The 16,249-nt window shown below is 34.5% G+C and overlaps 1 protein-coding gene across 4 annotated transcripts in view; it reads left to right on the top strand.

The window, feature by feature from the left end:
- Positions 1-16,249, top strand: part of FAM21 (Family with sequence similarity 21) — a 67,384-nt gene that overhangs the window by 36,897 nt on the left and 14,238 nt on the right. For all 4 annotated transcript variants that reach the window (XM_069835141.1, XM_069835139.1, XM_069835140.1 and 1 more), the window contains exons 13-15: positions 4,313-5,946; positions 7,233-7,417; positions 14,121-15,612. In XM_069835141.1, the coding sequence (XP_069691242.1) occupies positions 4,313-5,946; positions 7,233-7,417; positions 14,121-15,612 (3,311 nt within the window). The remainder of the gene's footprint in view (positions 1-4,312; positions 5,947-7,232; positions 7,418-14,120; positions 15,613-16,249) is intronic.

The following is a 16,249-nucleotide window of genomic DNA, read 5'->3' as shown; positions in this document are numbered from 1 at the left end:
ACATTATACAAAATTTTGTCGAATATCCTTTTGAGAAGATTAACTCCATATGTAGATGAAATTATTGGGGATCATCAGTGTGGTTTCAGGCGTAATAGATCGACTATTGATCAGATTTTTTGTATTCGACAGATATTGGAGAAAAAATGGGAGTATAAGGGTACAGTACATCAGTTATTCATAGATTTCAAAAAGGCGTATGACTTGGTTAAGAGAGAAGTTTTATATAATATTCTTATTGAATTTGGTATTCTCAAGAAACTAATTCGATTAATTCAAATGAGTCTTAGTGAAACTTACAGCAGAGTCTGTATACGCCAGTTTCTATCTGATGCTTTTCCAATTCACTTCGGGCTAAAGCAGGGAGATGCACTATCACCTTTACTTTTTAACTTCGCTCTAGAATATGCCATTAGGAAAGTTCAGGATAACACAGAGGGTTTGGAAATGAACGGGTTACATCAGTTTCTTGTCCATGCGGATGAAGTGAATATGTTAGGAGACAAATCACAAACGATTAGGGAAAATGCGGAAATTCTACTTGAAGCAAGTAAAGAAATAGGTTTGGAAGTAAATCCCGAAAAGACTAAGTATATGATTATGTCTTGTGATCAGAATATTGTACGAAATGGAACTGTAAAAGTTGGAGATTTATACTTCGAAGAGGTGGAAAAATTAAAATGTCTTGGAGCAATAGTAACAAATATAAATGACACTCGGGACGAAATTAAACGCAGAATAAACATGGTAAATGCCTGTTATTATTCGGTTGAGACGCTTTTGTCATCTAGTCTGCTGTCAAAAAATCTGAAAATTAGAATTTATAAAACAGTTATATTACCAGTTGTTCTGTATGGCTGTGAAACTTGGACTCTCACTTTGAGAGAGGAACAGAGATTGAGGGTTTTTGAGAATAAGGTTCTTAGGAAAATATTTGGGGCTAAAAGGGATGAAGTTACAGGAGAATGGAGAAAGTTACACAATGCAGAGCTGCACGCATTGTATCCTTCACCTGACATAATTAGGAACATTAAATCCAGACGTTTGAGATGGGCAGGGCATGTAGCACGTATGGGTGAATCCAGAAGTGCATATAGATTGTTAGTTGGGAGGCCAGAGGGGAAAAGACCTTTGGGGAGGCCGAGACGTAGATGGGAAGATAATATTAAAATGGATTTGAGGGAGGTGGTATGTGATGATAGAGACTGGATTAATCTTGCTCAGGATAGGGACCAATGGCAGGCTTATGTGAGGGCTGCAGTGAACCTCCGGGTTCCTTAAAAGCCAGTAAATAAGTAAGTATAGGAAACTTCTATCTAGGGAAAGATTATTAATATAATATAATTTGCTTCAACATTTCTATCCTTTATCCTCTCTTCTCTCTCTCTCTCTCCCTCCCTCCCTCCCCTCTCCCCCTCTCTCTTCCCCCTTTCCCTCCCTCTCTCACTCTGTCTCTAATTTTTTAGCCATTAATTTTCCTCCATCTTGTCATCCCATTTTTTTTTCATTTTTTAATTATTTCTCTCTTCTTCTTCTTCTTCTTCTTCTTCTTCTTCTTCTTCTTCTTCTTCTCCTTCTCCTTCTCCTCCTCCTCCTCCTCCTCCTCCTCCTCCTCCTCCTCTTCTCTCAATCTCTTTGTCTTCACTCAGTGTATTTATTTTCATGGTTGGTATTGATTTGAAGCAATGGCTGTAGTTAGCGTAATAACTAAAGGTACGGTCACACGTCGCTACTTTTGCTGCGCAACTTTTGTACTGCAGCTGCAAAAGTTGCGTGTCGTGTTCACACATAAGCCAAAAGTAGCACTCTGCACGCTACTTTTCGTGCTGCACAACCCGAGTGCTGCAAAAGTTGCTACTGGAGGTTGCGAGTCTGTTCACACACAAGGCGCTACTTTCGCAGCCGCAGTCATCCTGCAGGTTTCCATATCTGTGTTGACTTCTCAATATACATTTTGTGGTTATGTTCGCATTATTAAGAAACTCATGCGAAAGCTTCCTTATCTACTATTTGCTTTTCTGTCCTAACTAGTATCCAGAAATTGGCATTATTTTTACCATAAAACTTTTAAAATCGCCTATATACTTAAATGATAACCAACAGCATATTCACGTAATCAATGTTGGCAACCCTCCTGTTTGAAACTACGCTATGGAAAATTAAAAAAAATTAATTATATCGTCAGCAATTATGCTCAGACTGTGTTGTGTATTTAATAACTGTTGCAAATAATTTATTTTCATCACATCCAACATTAAAATATATCCAAACAATAAAAGTATCATTGGCACATTTGGGTGGCAACACTGGTTGCAACCGCAGCAAAAGTTTCAACAAAACCGATATCAAAAATGCTGCGGCTGCAACCCTGAGAACCCTGTTCACACGTCGCTACTTTTAAGCTGCATGCAGCATGAAAAAGTAGCTGGCAGCAGGTTCAGCAGCCGCTACTTTTCGAGTTGCACCATTGTTCACACGTCACAGTACGAGAGTTGCCCAGTTTTTTTGTACTGCAGCACTGCAAAAGTATCAACATGTGACCGTACCTTAAGATGATTTCTGGAGTAGAGCTGAAACACTGGTCATACTAGCTCTACAGTAGCATTCTGACTGTTATGATCGAGGTTTTATGTTATTTTCTTTATATGCTGTGATGATGTCTTTTAATAAGTTATAACAACAGCTTATTTAGTCTTCTGCTTGCTCCAAAGTAAAATGTGTCTCATCTTATGTAATACTAGCCGTACCCGTGCGCTCCGCTGCACCTGTTAGAAATAAATATAAAGTAATTACATAATCAAAATAGGACGTTTGATCCAGGGATCATTCGTGTTTGATAGAAGGATAAATCGTTTAATATGTTACTTGATTTAAATTGTATTTAAATAATTAAAATGCGATCATTTTGGTCCAGAGACCACTCATTTGGTGCAATGACAATTCCTTTAACATGTTTCTTATTTGTTATTACATGCAACCATAGTTTAATGAAGATTGACATTATTTAGTTTTAATGTGTAAACTTTATATTCCTTGCTGTATGTTTCCATTGAATTATGGTAATAACTTAATTTTAACCCTTGTTTTCTACATCTTCAGTAAATGGCGCTTGGCCCACTGTGGTTCTGAACCCTTCAAATAACTTAAATAGTGATACAGCATATATTCAGTGATAATTAATTATATATCTTTCTTTCGAAAATATAAGAATTCACGATCTCTTATGTACCATTGCAATGGAATGAATAAATGTGTTTTTTCTTCCTACTAAAAATTTTATATTTTCCACATAGGAGTTACTGCAGGAACAACAACGCTATAATCTGAGGCGGCGGTGAAAATGTATTATATTGTTATTTCAAAAGTCTTGTATATCCTTAAATATCAGTCCTATCAAAATTTTGCATAGAATAAAACTTATCGGAAATAATTTTTAAAGAAACTTTTGTTATGTACAGAATAGCCTATCAAGTTTTCTGTGCATAAGAAGCTATTTCAATCTTACCTGTCCTCGATTCACTGAGAAGTTACTTTAATAACATTATAGCATTATGTTCATCTAGAGAAACTACACTTTCCAATGGTGAAATAATAATTAATTATACAAATCGGTTAATTTAGATTCCGATTTTACTTCATACAAACACAGAAAACATTCTCTGTAGGCTATGTTTCATAGCTTTCGATTGTTGTTGTCCAAGGCCTCTTACAGACGAAGTCATTTATTTTCATTTCATTACACCGCCTTAGATGGCGTATTTTAATTTTAAAAGTCGTTTATCTCATTAAATATCAGTCCTATCAAAATTTTGCAAAGAATAAAACTTATCGGAAATCATTTTTAAAGAAACTTTTGTTATGTAACATATTTCACAAAAATCAATAATAAGCGAGATATTTCGATTTATTTAATTCAGGCCCCCTTATAATCCCCTTTTTAAATTACGTATTTTGAATGTCATATAGCCTAAAATCTAAGTTACAACGAGCTTAATTTATATTCCAATTTTCATCGAAATCCGTTCAGCCATTATTGGGTGAAAAGGTAACAAACATCCAGACAGACAGACATACAAACAAACAAAAAATTTCAAAAAAGCTATTTTCGGTTTCAGGATGGTTAATTATACATGTTTACACCAATTATTTTTGGAAAATCGAAAATTACCAGAAAAATTTTGGCTACAGATTTATTATTAGTATAGATTACTTTACTGATTCTGAATAGTTTTGGTAGTAATAAAGTTTTAAAATAATATCTCATTAAATAAATCTAAGAAACTCGAAGGAGAAATTTGGTCTTATGTTTCAGTGCAGCGAAATCCACTTCACTGAAGCCCAGTGCTCCCTCCAGGAAACCAGTCTCTCTGTTCAGCGACTCAGATTCTGGAGAAGATGAACAACTGTTCTCACATGCAAGTTCATCCAGTTCCCGTCGATCACAAGGGAGTGGGGACCTTCTGGCAGCATCTGGAGACAAAATACGGCCCACAACTATTCAGAAGAAGGGACTTTTCGAGAATGAAGATGAACTATTTAGTGGAACCAAAGACGAACCAAAATTCGATATATTTAACACAGGATCAGATAGTATAAAATCCACTTCATTACCACAAGGGAATGGGGGAGGAGATGATTTGTTCGAAAAGAAACTGAAGAATCCAGGATTTAATTTGTTTAGTCCATCTGCAGATATATCAGGAACTGTTAAAGATAAATCGAAAATTAGTGGTAAAGACTCTCTATTTGGTGATGGGGATGATTATGGCGATAACTTCGACATCTTTGGAGGTAGTAAGAGTGCCAAAAATACAAAATCTGTAACAAATTCATCAGTCATTAGTAATTCTCAGAGTTCTGTTAAGGACAGTGAATCAGCAAAAGCTTCTTGGAGTCTATTTTCAGACAATACTGAAGGATTAATAGACGATATATTTGCTGAGCCTGTTAATAAACATAAAACTGAGCACACACCTTCTAAGAGCACCCTGGTCGATAGCTTGTTCTCTGGGGGTTCTGTTCTTGAGGATAAGATAGACGATCTGTTTGCAAGTGATGTAAAGCAGAAGAAACAAAATGATTCACAATCCAAAAATGAGTTTGATGATCAAACAGACGATATATTTTCTGCTCATAACACAGCTAGTACTATTCAGGATAGCCATGAAACAAGAAGTGAATCGAAATATTCTAATTCTGAGTCTATAAATAAATCTGATAGTGTTAAAGATAGTATATTCACTAATATTTCAAGTGATAACACTGGTGCAATAGATCTTTTCAGTGATATTCAAGAAGAAAGTGGAAGTTTATTTAGTGAAAATTTTTCTAGCCAATCTATAACCAAGAAACCTGTTATTCCAAGTAAACCTATTATAAGCCCTAAACCAAAAATTTCTCCTGCTCCGAAACCATCTTTGTCTCAAGAGTCACCAATTGAATCTCGTCTCTCTTCATCATTGAACTCAAGTAAAGATATTTCTGAGAATTTAATTCCAAACATTACCAAAGAAAGCAACAATAAAACATCAGTTGATATAGCATCGTCTGTTAGTAAAAAAGTGACAGAAAAATTGGATAAGATAGAGGTATTGCAATCTCCACAAGCTGATGTAATAACTTCTAGCAAAGAAAACTCTATTACCAAAGAAAATATAACTCAACCATCAAAACTGGAACCTCCAAAGACTTTAAATATTCGTAAGACAACAGGTTTGCAGTTCAATAGTTCGTCTAATGAGGACGAAGACTTGTTTGGAATATCTTTTCTTGGGAAAGTATCCTCAAATATCAGTTCGTCAGAACCTGTTGAAGAGAAACCAACCAGTAATTTTGCTGCTGTACTACAAAGTTCTTCACCTGATGTTGGAAAGCCTCAGCCATTTAGCACTGAAAAACGATCAAAAAGCGAGAAGGAAATATCTAGCAAAGTGGAATCTAGTCAAGGTAAGAAATGGCTTATTTTAATTTTATCACATCTGTGTTCCTGATGTTAACATTCTACAGAAGATGTTTCAATTAGAATCTGAAGGTAACTTGTATGACTGTGACGACCTTTATAAAGATGACATTAGTCACCACATGTTGATATGTACTCGATGCTGTGAACAAAATTTTCTATATGAGCAGTATAACAAGGTGTAATTGTTGTTAGTCATTATCAAGTAATAGTATATATATAAGTATTATCGAACAAAGGGTATGTACGAGCAATACTTTTGTGATCTCTTCACTGCGCAAAACGTTTTGTAAAAAAAAAAGGATACTCAAGTCTGTGACTTAGTAATTTGATGAAAGTATTTTATGCTTCTGGTTCAATTTATAATAAAGAAATGAAAGGTACAGTGTTATTGGGAACATTTCTGAACCTCATTTGGGAATGATACTGTAAAATAAAATGTATCTGACAAAATTTACTAGTAGTAAAAAAAAAACATGCTGCAGTTCTACAGCAAAGAAGCCACTGTTCTGGTAGCATGTAGATTCAAAGACACTGTGTGAAAGCTGTACCATTTACTTTCATTGCTAATGTTTAAGATATAGTATATCAATTTTGTTATTAAAAGTGTATTAGGAAATTCGTATGAAATGAATATGAAAGAAATTATATTTGCATATGAAAATGGATCATGTTTAAAATTTCCGGAAGTAAATTTTCATTTAAAATAAACACAACATATTTAAGTACTTAAAGAGTTTTTACGAAGCAAACTCCGGAATACTAAATCACAAGTATTATTGAAATACTTCAAATATTAGATTATATTGTTGGCTTGCTTTTAAAACCTCGTAACTGCATTTCAGGAAATTTCACAAGAGAACAAAATAACTTCGTATTCCTTTATACCCTACCTAACAACTGTTATGCATTTATTTATAAAAATAGAAACATTTGCAGTTTTACGAGGTTTTATCAGCAGATGCATTTTGAAAATATATGCAAATTTCGACATCCTGTAAAAATTGGACTTAACGGGGTTTTAGAAGTAAGCCAACAATATATTTTAATTTATGTGAAAATATATTTACTTCCTCATTAAGCTTATGTGAAATATACAGAATATATATATATATATCTGTGTGCGTGCGTGTTTGTTTTTCTAGAAATGCACATTTCAGCAGTGTTGCTAATAAAAAGTAGTTATTGGCATGCTATTGAACAAACCCTAGCACTTTCTTTTAACATAAATCGAAGTGTATTATTTTGAGCTGTGTGAATTTGATCTGTGCAGAGAGTGGCAGTAACAGTATTGTGAAAGCTCGATCTGTGGGTGCAAGTCCCAGACAATTGAATATCGACCCCACAGCTCTTCTTCCAGGAGCCAGACCTCTACCTAAAACTAACTACAATACTGAAGTGGCTGTCAGCTTCGATCACCCAGCCCAGTTCAGTGCAACACTGCACAGTGCAGGCAAGGTGAGTGTCTTGAGTGATTTTTGTATTGTAGATTTTTGTCAGTGCTTGTTTTCTGGTACCTAGTGGTTAAATGACTAAATATAGATCTTATTCCATCTCCCTTATTAAGTATTTTATCGCCCTAAATGATCGCAAGGTTTGCAAATTTATTTCCAACCAATAGTATTGGATTTTTAAAGTGATTAAAAGTCTTATCATGGCTTTCCTTAGGAGAGAAATAAAGTTTGAGATTCTGTTTTGTTGATTTGTGGCAGTAAAATAACTGTGTCCTGAACAAGGGAGCTTTGGGGAAAATTAGCTGCCTTTTTCTTGCTCATGTCAAAATCCAATTCTGCTAACCATCACTGGTAACACTACCAGGCTAGCGAAATCCAGAAAGGTCTTGGTTGACTTCATCTGGAAACAGTGAGCATCAACCAACCATATTACTGTATTTTCTTGAATACCCTGTGCCCTTGAATAAGCCGTGCACCCCACTTTTGAAAGGCCTAAAAAATGAATAAAAATAAAAACATTACAAATTACAAAAATATAACTTTCAACAAATATATTCATGACAAATTAAAAACAATTAAACACAAATACAGTTCAGTTAACAATAAATAAATAAATTTTATCCTGGAATAGGACACATTTCAAACCCATCCTATGTGCACACACTGCACATATGTCACTTGTCTTGCTTAATCGTCCGTTTACATGATATTCTGTCACATTAATAGCATGCATCATAATTTCCATATTCTCCATAGCTTTGATAATGTCAAGTTTTTCACTGCAAGTTGAGGATCGCAACCTCATACCTTAAGCAGGACTTTTTTTCAGAATTGAAAATGTAAGATGCACTATACACACAAACTATTTACTTATCACATTTGAACTTGATTCTGACACATGTACTGCAAATCCATACGCCATTTAACAATGTTAACAACTGAAATACCCATGCAGGAAGATAATGGCATGAGCTGCCATCGTAGGAATTATACAGGAAGAAAATCGGACAATGTTGCCAACTTCATTTCGAATAAACTGCGCACAAGTAATTTTTACTTCTATATTTCGGGGGGAAAAATGCGCGAGATATTCGAGAAACTATGGTATTACATAATAATAATAATAATAATAATAATAATAATAATAATAATAATAATAATAATTGTTAGGTAGGTTTATATAATGGATAACATGCATAGTATAATTTTGTTTTTATTATATTATTATTATTATTATTATTATTATTATTATTATTATTATTATTATTATTATTATTATTATTATTATTACACAAAATGGTTTTAGAAAGGGCCATTCTTGCGTATATGCAACATTTTGTCTTAAATTATTAATAGAAAAAAGATGGGAGTTTAATTTGGAAACACACATACTGTTTTTAGATTATGAAAAAGCATTTGATTGTGTTCAACGCCATAAACTATTTGATATCCTGAAACAGAGAAATATAACAAATAAACCGATTAATGCCATTATAAATAAACAAATTAAAATAAAATTTAACTAAAAAATGTTTCAAGCTGGAAAAATCAATAATGGAGTACGTACATGAAGGATCCAGCCTTTTACCAACACTTTTCAATATATAATTAAATGAAATAATACAAAAATGGGAACAAGAAATCCAAGGTATTAAAATAAGCTGAAAAGCCAAAAACAAGAATTCAAAACATTCCTTTTGCAGATGACCAAATGATAATATCGGATAATGATTACAAATTAAAAATAACAGCATATAAACTGAATAAAGTCATACAAGATTATAGGATGACAGTTTCAACCATAAAAACAAAAATGATGGCATTTATAGGCCAAGATCCAGTAAGAAATAAAATAGTTATCAATAATACAATCATTGAATAAACCAACTCATTTAACTATTTAGGATGTTTACTATCTTATGAGAATGAAAGAGATATTCAAAATAAAGTCTCAGAGTTCCTAAAAATAATGGGATTCATAAATAATATTGTTAAAACTACAAAATTTGCAAGGCATACTAGACTAAAAATGTATAATACTTTGGCACTTCCAATGTTAATGTATGGCAGTGAGATATGGACTCTAAAAACATCTGATAAATCAAGAATTAGAGCGGCTGAAGTGAAGTTCATGAGAAAAACTGCGCAATATATTTTGTTAGATCACAAGACAAATGAAGGAATTTTAAATGAACTAAAAGTTACATCAGTGCTGGATAAAATACAAACACATTCAATGGATGCCACAAGATCGTCTCCCAAGAATAATGAAAAATAACCAACCTTGGGGAACAAGACATTAGGGATCACCATTGAAACGACTACTGGACTATTGAGACCAGAACAGATCAACCATTTAGTCCAAATCCATGAAAAGTGTTAGGATGATGATGTGATTATTATTATTATTATTATTATTATTATTATTATTATTATTATTATTATTATTACCGGTATTTCAATTTCTCTGTGGTTGTGAAACTTGGGCTCTCACTTTGAAAGAGGAACAGAGATTAAGGGTGTTTGAGAATAAGGTTCTTAGGAAAATATTTGAGGCTAAAAGGGATGAAGTTACAGGAGAATGGAGAATGTTACAAAACGCAGAACTGCACGCATTGTATTCTTCACCTGACATAATTAGGAACATTAAATCCAGACGTTTGAGATGGGCAGGGCATGTAGCACATATGGGCAAATCCAGAAATGCATATAGAGTGTTAGTTGGGAGGCCGGAGGGAAAAAGACCTTTGGGGAGGCCAAGACGTAGATGGGAGGATAGTATTAAAATGGATTTGAGGGCAGTGGGATATGATGATAAAGAATGGATTAATCTTGCACAGGATAGGGACTGATGGCAGGCTTATGTGAGGGTGACAATGAACCTGCGGGTTCCTTAAAGCCATTTGTAAGTAAGTAAATGTTATTATTTCAATAATTTTTGTGATCCTTAAGGATGAAAAATACATAGTGTAATTAAAATGTCTTTATTGCAGAAAATAATGGATTTTAATTATTGTTCTGCAAAGCATCTGAAAATGGATGAAACATTATAGCACATAGAAGTCTACATTGTGTGCATGCATAGTAGGATTGCCAACTTTTTTTTTTTTTTTTTTTTTTTGAAGAAAATATGCGAGATTAAGAAATCGACAAAATTTCACATAGAAAATGGGCAAATTGTTCAATTCAGTTACTAAAAAGTAACTTTATTCTACACTTCGACAGATAGGCTTAAATTAAGAGTGTTTTGAGGTAGATCTTGTCTCGCGTAATAGTTGAAATCAATTGCAGTTTGCAGTTCTGATTGAATTTGATGTGCTGTACTCCTGTGTCGAAGATATGTTCAATTATTGTTCATGAGCTAAAACATCCTCTTTGTATGAGCATTACTACTTGGTATGCATAGAACAAAACTACCCAGTTTTTTCCAAAATTATAATATGAGTACTGCTTGATTTTAAACAGGTGACCACTAAAACCCATTTCTGGCAAGCATTACCTTCTGAAAAAACTGCACATTTTGAACAACAAAATTCAGCCTATAAATATTCATCATTCACGGCAAAATCAAATGTTTAGAATAATGATTTTTACATTGCAAAAATAAGGGAGAAAAATGCTGGAAGAGAAGAAAAATACAGGAACTTGGGATACTGTTAAAATTTAGGGGCAAATAGGGAGAGTTGGCAACCTTAATGCATAGCTATCTTGTTTATGGTTCAGGGTAAGCTTGCTGTCTGATTACATTGTTGATTGTGAGACAATTGTCCATTTCTTTATCTCTCAATTTGACATAACTATTGGTGAAGGATTCAGGAAGAGGCAATCTCATAATTGCAATGTGTTATGTGTAGACAGTAAACTCTGGTTATAGTCAACCTCTGAGGACCAGCATATTTTATTCACTATATCCGAGTTTCATTAAAACCAAAGTGTCTGTTTTTATACTACTGACGTTGCTATACATACAGCATTAATGCCTGCTTAGGACAGACCATGTTCTGTCAGTAATAATATTCGCTTTATCTGTCAATGTAAACACTTTACGCTTCGACGTTCTGATGTTCACAGTTCAAAACTTGAATCTAATCTGACCATGTAACCAGTAGGCACTAAGGACATCGTACTCCCTCCCAATAATTATGGAGATATGCTTACTCTGTACTCGGCCTTGGAATTTCTGTGGGTTCACTTTACAAAGATGAGGGAGAGAGGGTTCAGAACAATTATACTGTAACCCTCCTTGTACTTACCCTTTGGTCATCCTCATCACTCTTCTCCCTTTTACAAAAGAAAACACTTTATCTTTCTATTCTTTTAATAATCTATTTTAAAGGAGTCAGAACTAATCCTTCCTTTATCCTTCACTGCGTACACTATTCTCTTTAACATGTTTCAAGCTGTTTAGGAAGCTGAACAAATCCTTTCTTTGTTTTTCAATGCACTGAAAGTGTAGCAGGTTTAATGTTGTTCTAAACATATTCTTCGAAGTTTGTACGAGAAAAGGTTTTCCTAAATTACCATTTTGGTCATTTTAAAATTACAAATTTTCTTGAAAGTTCTAGTTTTTAGGTTCACTATAACCCAAGTGAGGATTCACTATAAACGGAAATATTAATGCACTTTTAATGTACCTATGGAGGTCGCAACGAACGATTTAGGTTCACTGTAGCCGAATGTTCACTACAACCAAGTTCACTATATGCAGAGCTGGCTGTATTTATTTATTTATGGTACCAGTAACACTACTTTCATAAATGCCTCATGTCCACTGAAATTTGTAATGTCATAGCCATGAGATAAATACAGGTACTGGTATGGACTCTTCTTCAACTATGATTATGGCTGTTGATATAATATGAGATTTAAATATTTGTTTTCCTCTAATAGTAAAGCATTGGCGAAGAAAAATGTGGGGATAATACTGTTGTGTACGTCCAAGTGCAAAGATGGCAAGTGCATTGTGAAGTGCAGTATGTGTTCTAGGAATGGGTTATGAAAACAATGCGTTTTTGCACATTGGTACAATATATCACATTCAAGATATCTTGTAAGAAACTTTTCAGCAAGGATAGATGCCGTAATACACTTCTACAATGGATGACAGAAGAAACAAGTAGCAGGAATAAAAGAATGAAGTGTGGGAAAGATTCACTGCATCTAAGTAGAATACAGCTGTGTTTTTTAACTTGACTTTTCATCGTTCACTCATATGAAGCCAGTTGTGTAGACCAATTTACTGACAGTCGTTGCCCAGAGTGTGTCATAGGAGGAGCTGGTCTATGCTACACCAAGAATGAGATGAGATGATGGAAATTTGTTGGGATGCCACAGGGAAACCAGAGCTCCCAGAGAAACTCATGTGTTACCTGGACCATGGCTTGCCCAACACAAGTTATAAATCGGGGGTACACTGGGGATCAAACCCGGGTCCTTAGTATTGTAAGTTCAGAGCTCTAGCTATTAAGCTATTAGACTACTGTGGCAGCGCTGTTGTAATATATGTTGTAACATCACACCAATGAAACAACGTTTTGCAAATCACGTTAAATTTTGGTTAAAAATGTACAATTTTTATTAGTATCTTCATGAAGAAAGATTAAGTTTTAGAATATATATTATGGGCCTCACAGATAGGTGACCATTCAGGTTTTTACTTTTTAAGTTGATTAAATTTAATAATGCTGTATCAACTACTAGATTATTGAACATCCATGGAACTAGTGATGGTGAGTTGGTATTTTGCCAAGGATTTATCTTACAGTTGGGAAAATCTTTGGAAAAGACCCAGGTAATCAGATAAAGTGGCAATCGAACCCATATTTGAATACATCTCTGGATTAGCAGGCAAATGCGCCTGTCACCTGAGCTATGCTGATAATTCAGGTATTATTATAATAGTACCTGTATGCAGATCTGAAACCTTAAGATGTTAAGTTCCAACACACGATGGAATACCTAAAGGTCTGCTTCTAAATACAATCATCAGGGAAGCTTAAAATGTTATATAAATCCATTCATGATATCATACTGATGATAATACATCTGTAATAATATTTTGTTTGTGCTGGGAATAGAATATATTCATTTATATTGTTGTTGCTATTATTATTATTATTATTATAATTATTACTACTATGACCACCACCACCACCAATACCGGTACCATACTAGTACTACCACCACTATAACTATCATTACGACTACCACCACTACTACTACTTCAGTATACTGTATAACATTCTACGGTATTTTTTTTTTAAATCAGAACTTACGGACTTAACCACTTTACCAGTAATCTTATGCATTTTTTACACTCTTTTTTGTGTGTGTGTGTGTGTGTGTGTGTGCGTGCGTGCGTGGTGCATGCCATCAATTTTTTTATGCTGTAAATTCACGGCACAGGATCCTCAGCTTTACTCTTTTCTGAAGAAAGCCATTCTACAGTATTACATCGCCTGTAAAAACTAATTTGCCTCAGTCAGATTTAACTCGCGAACTTATGGTCTAATGGGATAAGATAAACATTCGACCACAAGGGATGATCAGTTTGAGATTAAATATATTTTAAGGCATTCTAGATTGCGATAGACCAAGTTAAATTTTAATCCTCATTTACAAAATATCTTAAGCTTTATGAATGTTCTAATTAGAATTTACATTTAAAATCTTACAACATTTGCATTGCCGAACTTTTTTGTTTGTAGGAAAGAGCGAGAATTCAAGCTAAACGCCGACCTCCTAGCAGGAAAGCCAGACAGGAAGCAGTCAGGACATCTGGCATCGGTTTTGAAGATTTTAATACAGCTCCTGTAACTTCTGCACAGAAAGTTGCAGAGCCTGTGCGAGAAGAGGCTGATAACTTGAAAAAGCCCGGTACACAGACATCAGTAGCACCTGAAGTTGGTTTTCTTGGGTCACAACTTCCTCCAGATTCTCCATCAAAACCTCATTCAAGCTTTCTAGATAACACCAATAATCTTCTTTCTCCTTCAACAGACGAGGAAGATCTATTTGGAGTTCCACAAGATTTACCATCAGAGTATGGAAACAACAAAGATGATGGCCAGAGTCTCTTCAGTTCTGCACCTGTCCTTTCCCCATTGGAATTTAATTCAGAGTCTCTACCCAAACTTTCTGAAGAGACTAATTCAGCAGCTGAAGAACCCCAGAATGAAGAAGTAGAGAACATAAATGGAAACGATATGCATAATACCAACAATATGTTTGAAGGTTCCCTAATTAAAGTAACTCCTTTGCCCACAACACACATTTTCTCCAGTGAAAGTAGTAAACCAGACAAGATTGGTGCATTCCATTCCCAAGACGATGATTCTAGTGACCTTTTTTCAGAATCCAAGAAAAGTTTTTCATCATCAAGCAGAGAAAAAGAAGACCTTTTTGATTCCAAAACTGATCCTGATAGCTTATTTAAAACAGTAAAACTAGCTCCAAAATTGGATATCAGCAGCTATCTTTTAGAAAAGAAAGAGACTTTGTCCAGTCCTATTAGAAATGAACATCCTATAGTGAAAGATTCTTTCTCCTCAGAAAGCAATCCTCTGTTTCTGGATAATGACAGACAACCTGTGCCTCAGAATATTCCAGAATCATCTTCTCACGAAGATTTGTTTAATTCCGGTGTAGCAAAAGACTGTGATGATTTGTTTGTTTCAGGGAAGACTACCAGTACAAAAGATCATAGTTTGTTTTTATCGGCAAAAGTAGATAGTGTTGTTATTCACAGTGATGATGGTGATGATCTATTTTCTTCAGGTACTAAGACTTTTGTGAGCAAACAAAATTACCGTAGGACTTCTGCAGATAAGTCGGACATATTCGAACCAAAAGACATAGACGATAATGCTTTGTTTATATCTGGTAACAAGCAGAAACAACCAGAAGAAAATTTGTTCTCAAATACTGTCAAAGATGGAAATACACAAAAGTTTGCAACAGTAGAAAAGAGCTCAAATTTTGATCTCTTTGGGGGAGACAGTCCAGAATCCGATGACCTCTTCTTTAGTGCCTCTTCCAAGAAGAAACTGCCTACTGCATTACCTAAGGGAAAATCAAGTAGCATCACAACAAAAGGCTCTCTGTTTGAAGAGGATGAAAGTGATGATATATTTGGTGCAATCAAACCATCTAGTAAAGCTATATCTTCTAAGCCGGCCAGTTCTGCTTTTGACAATACTAGTAAGTATTATTATTATTATTATTATTATTATTATTATTATTATATATCCTACTTCATAAGTTAGAAAATATTGACCTTTCTGTAAGCTATGTAAACTGGTTCGAAAATTATTTAAGTAATAGACAATTGTGTGCTGTTTAGTCAACTGTCTAAACACAGATCTGAACTTCACAAGTGATATCAAGAAGGCACGACTTACGAGGCAACTAGACGAGATAATGGGGTAGGGTGCCAGTTTCTTTCCTTCTCTATTGCATACATTGCCAACTATTATCTGTGTATTTCTAACTGGCGGCTCAAGGTCACGTACAAAAGTACAAGCCATACATGAGTCACTGAACTGAAAACTGTGAACTGAAGCATTTGTAATTCCAGCTGTCCCAGCTGACTTTAGTTGAGGAGAATGGTCCAAGATTGGGATGAGAACACGTGGCAAATACAGTCCATTGCTTTACCTTTAGCCGCCAGTTCGAAATGCACAGATAATATTAGGCCTATACTAGTCAGACTTCAGACACATACAAACAATTGTTCTTCCTCTGACACATATCGTCAATATGTGTTGGAAACGGAAAAAAATACATAATGTGTGTTAAGTTGTTATTCCAGAGAACACCTCAATTTAAATTTTATGTC

The sequence above is a fragment of the Periplaneta americana genome, chromosome 9, assembly GCF_040183065.1.
Source record: "Periplaneta americana isolate PAMFEO1 chromosome 9, P.americana_PAMFEO1_priV1, whole genome shotgun sequence".
Lineage (NCBI taxonomy): Eukaryota > Metazoa > Arthropoda > Insecta > Blattodea > Blattidae > Periplaneta > Periplaneta americana.
The sequence above is the reverse complement of the archived record's forward strand: the minus strand, read 5'-3'. Positions and strand labels throughout refer to the sequence as shown.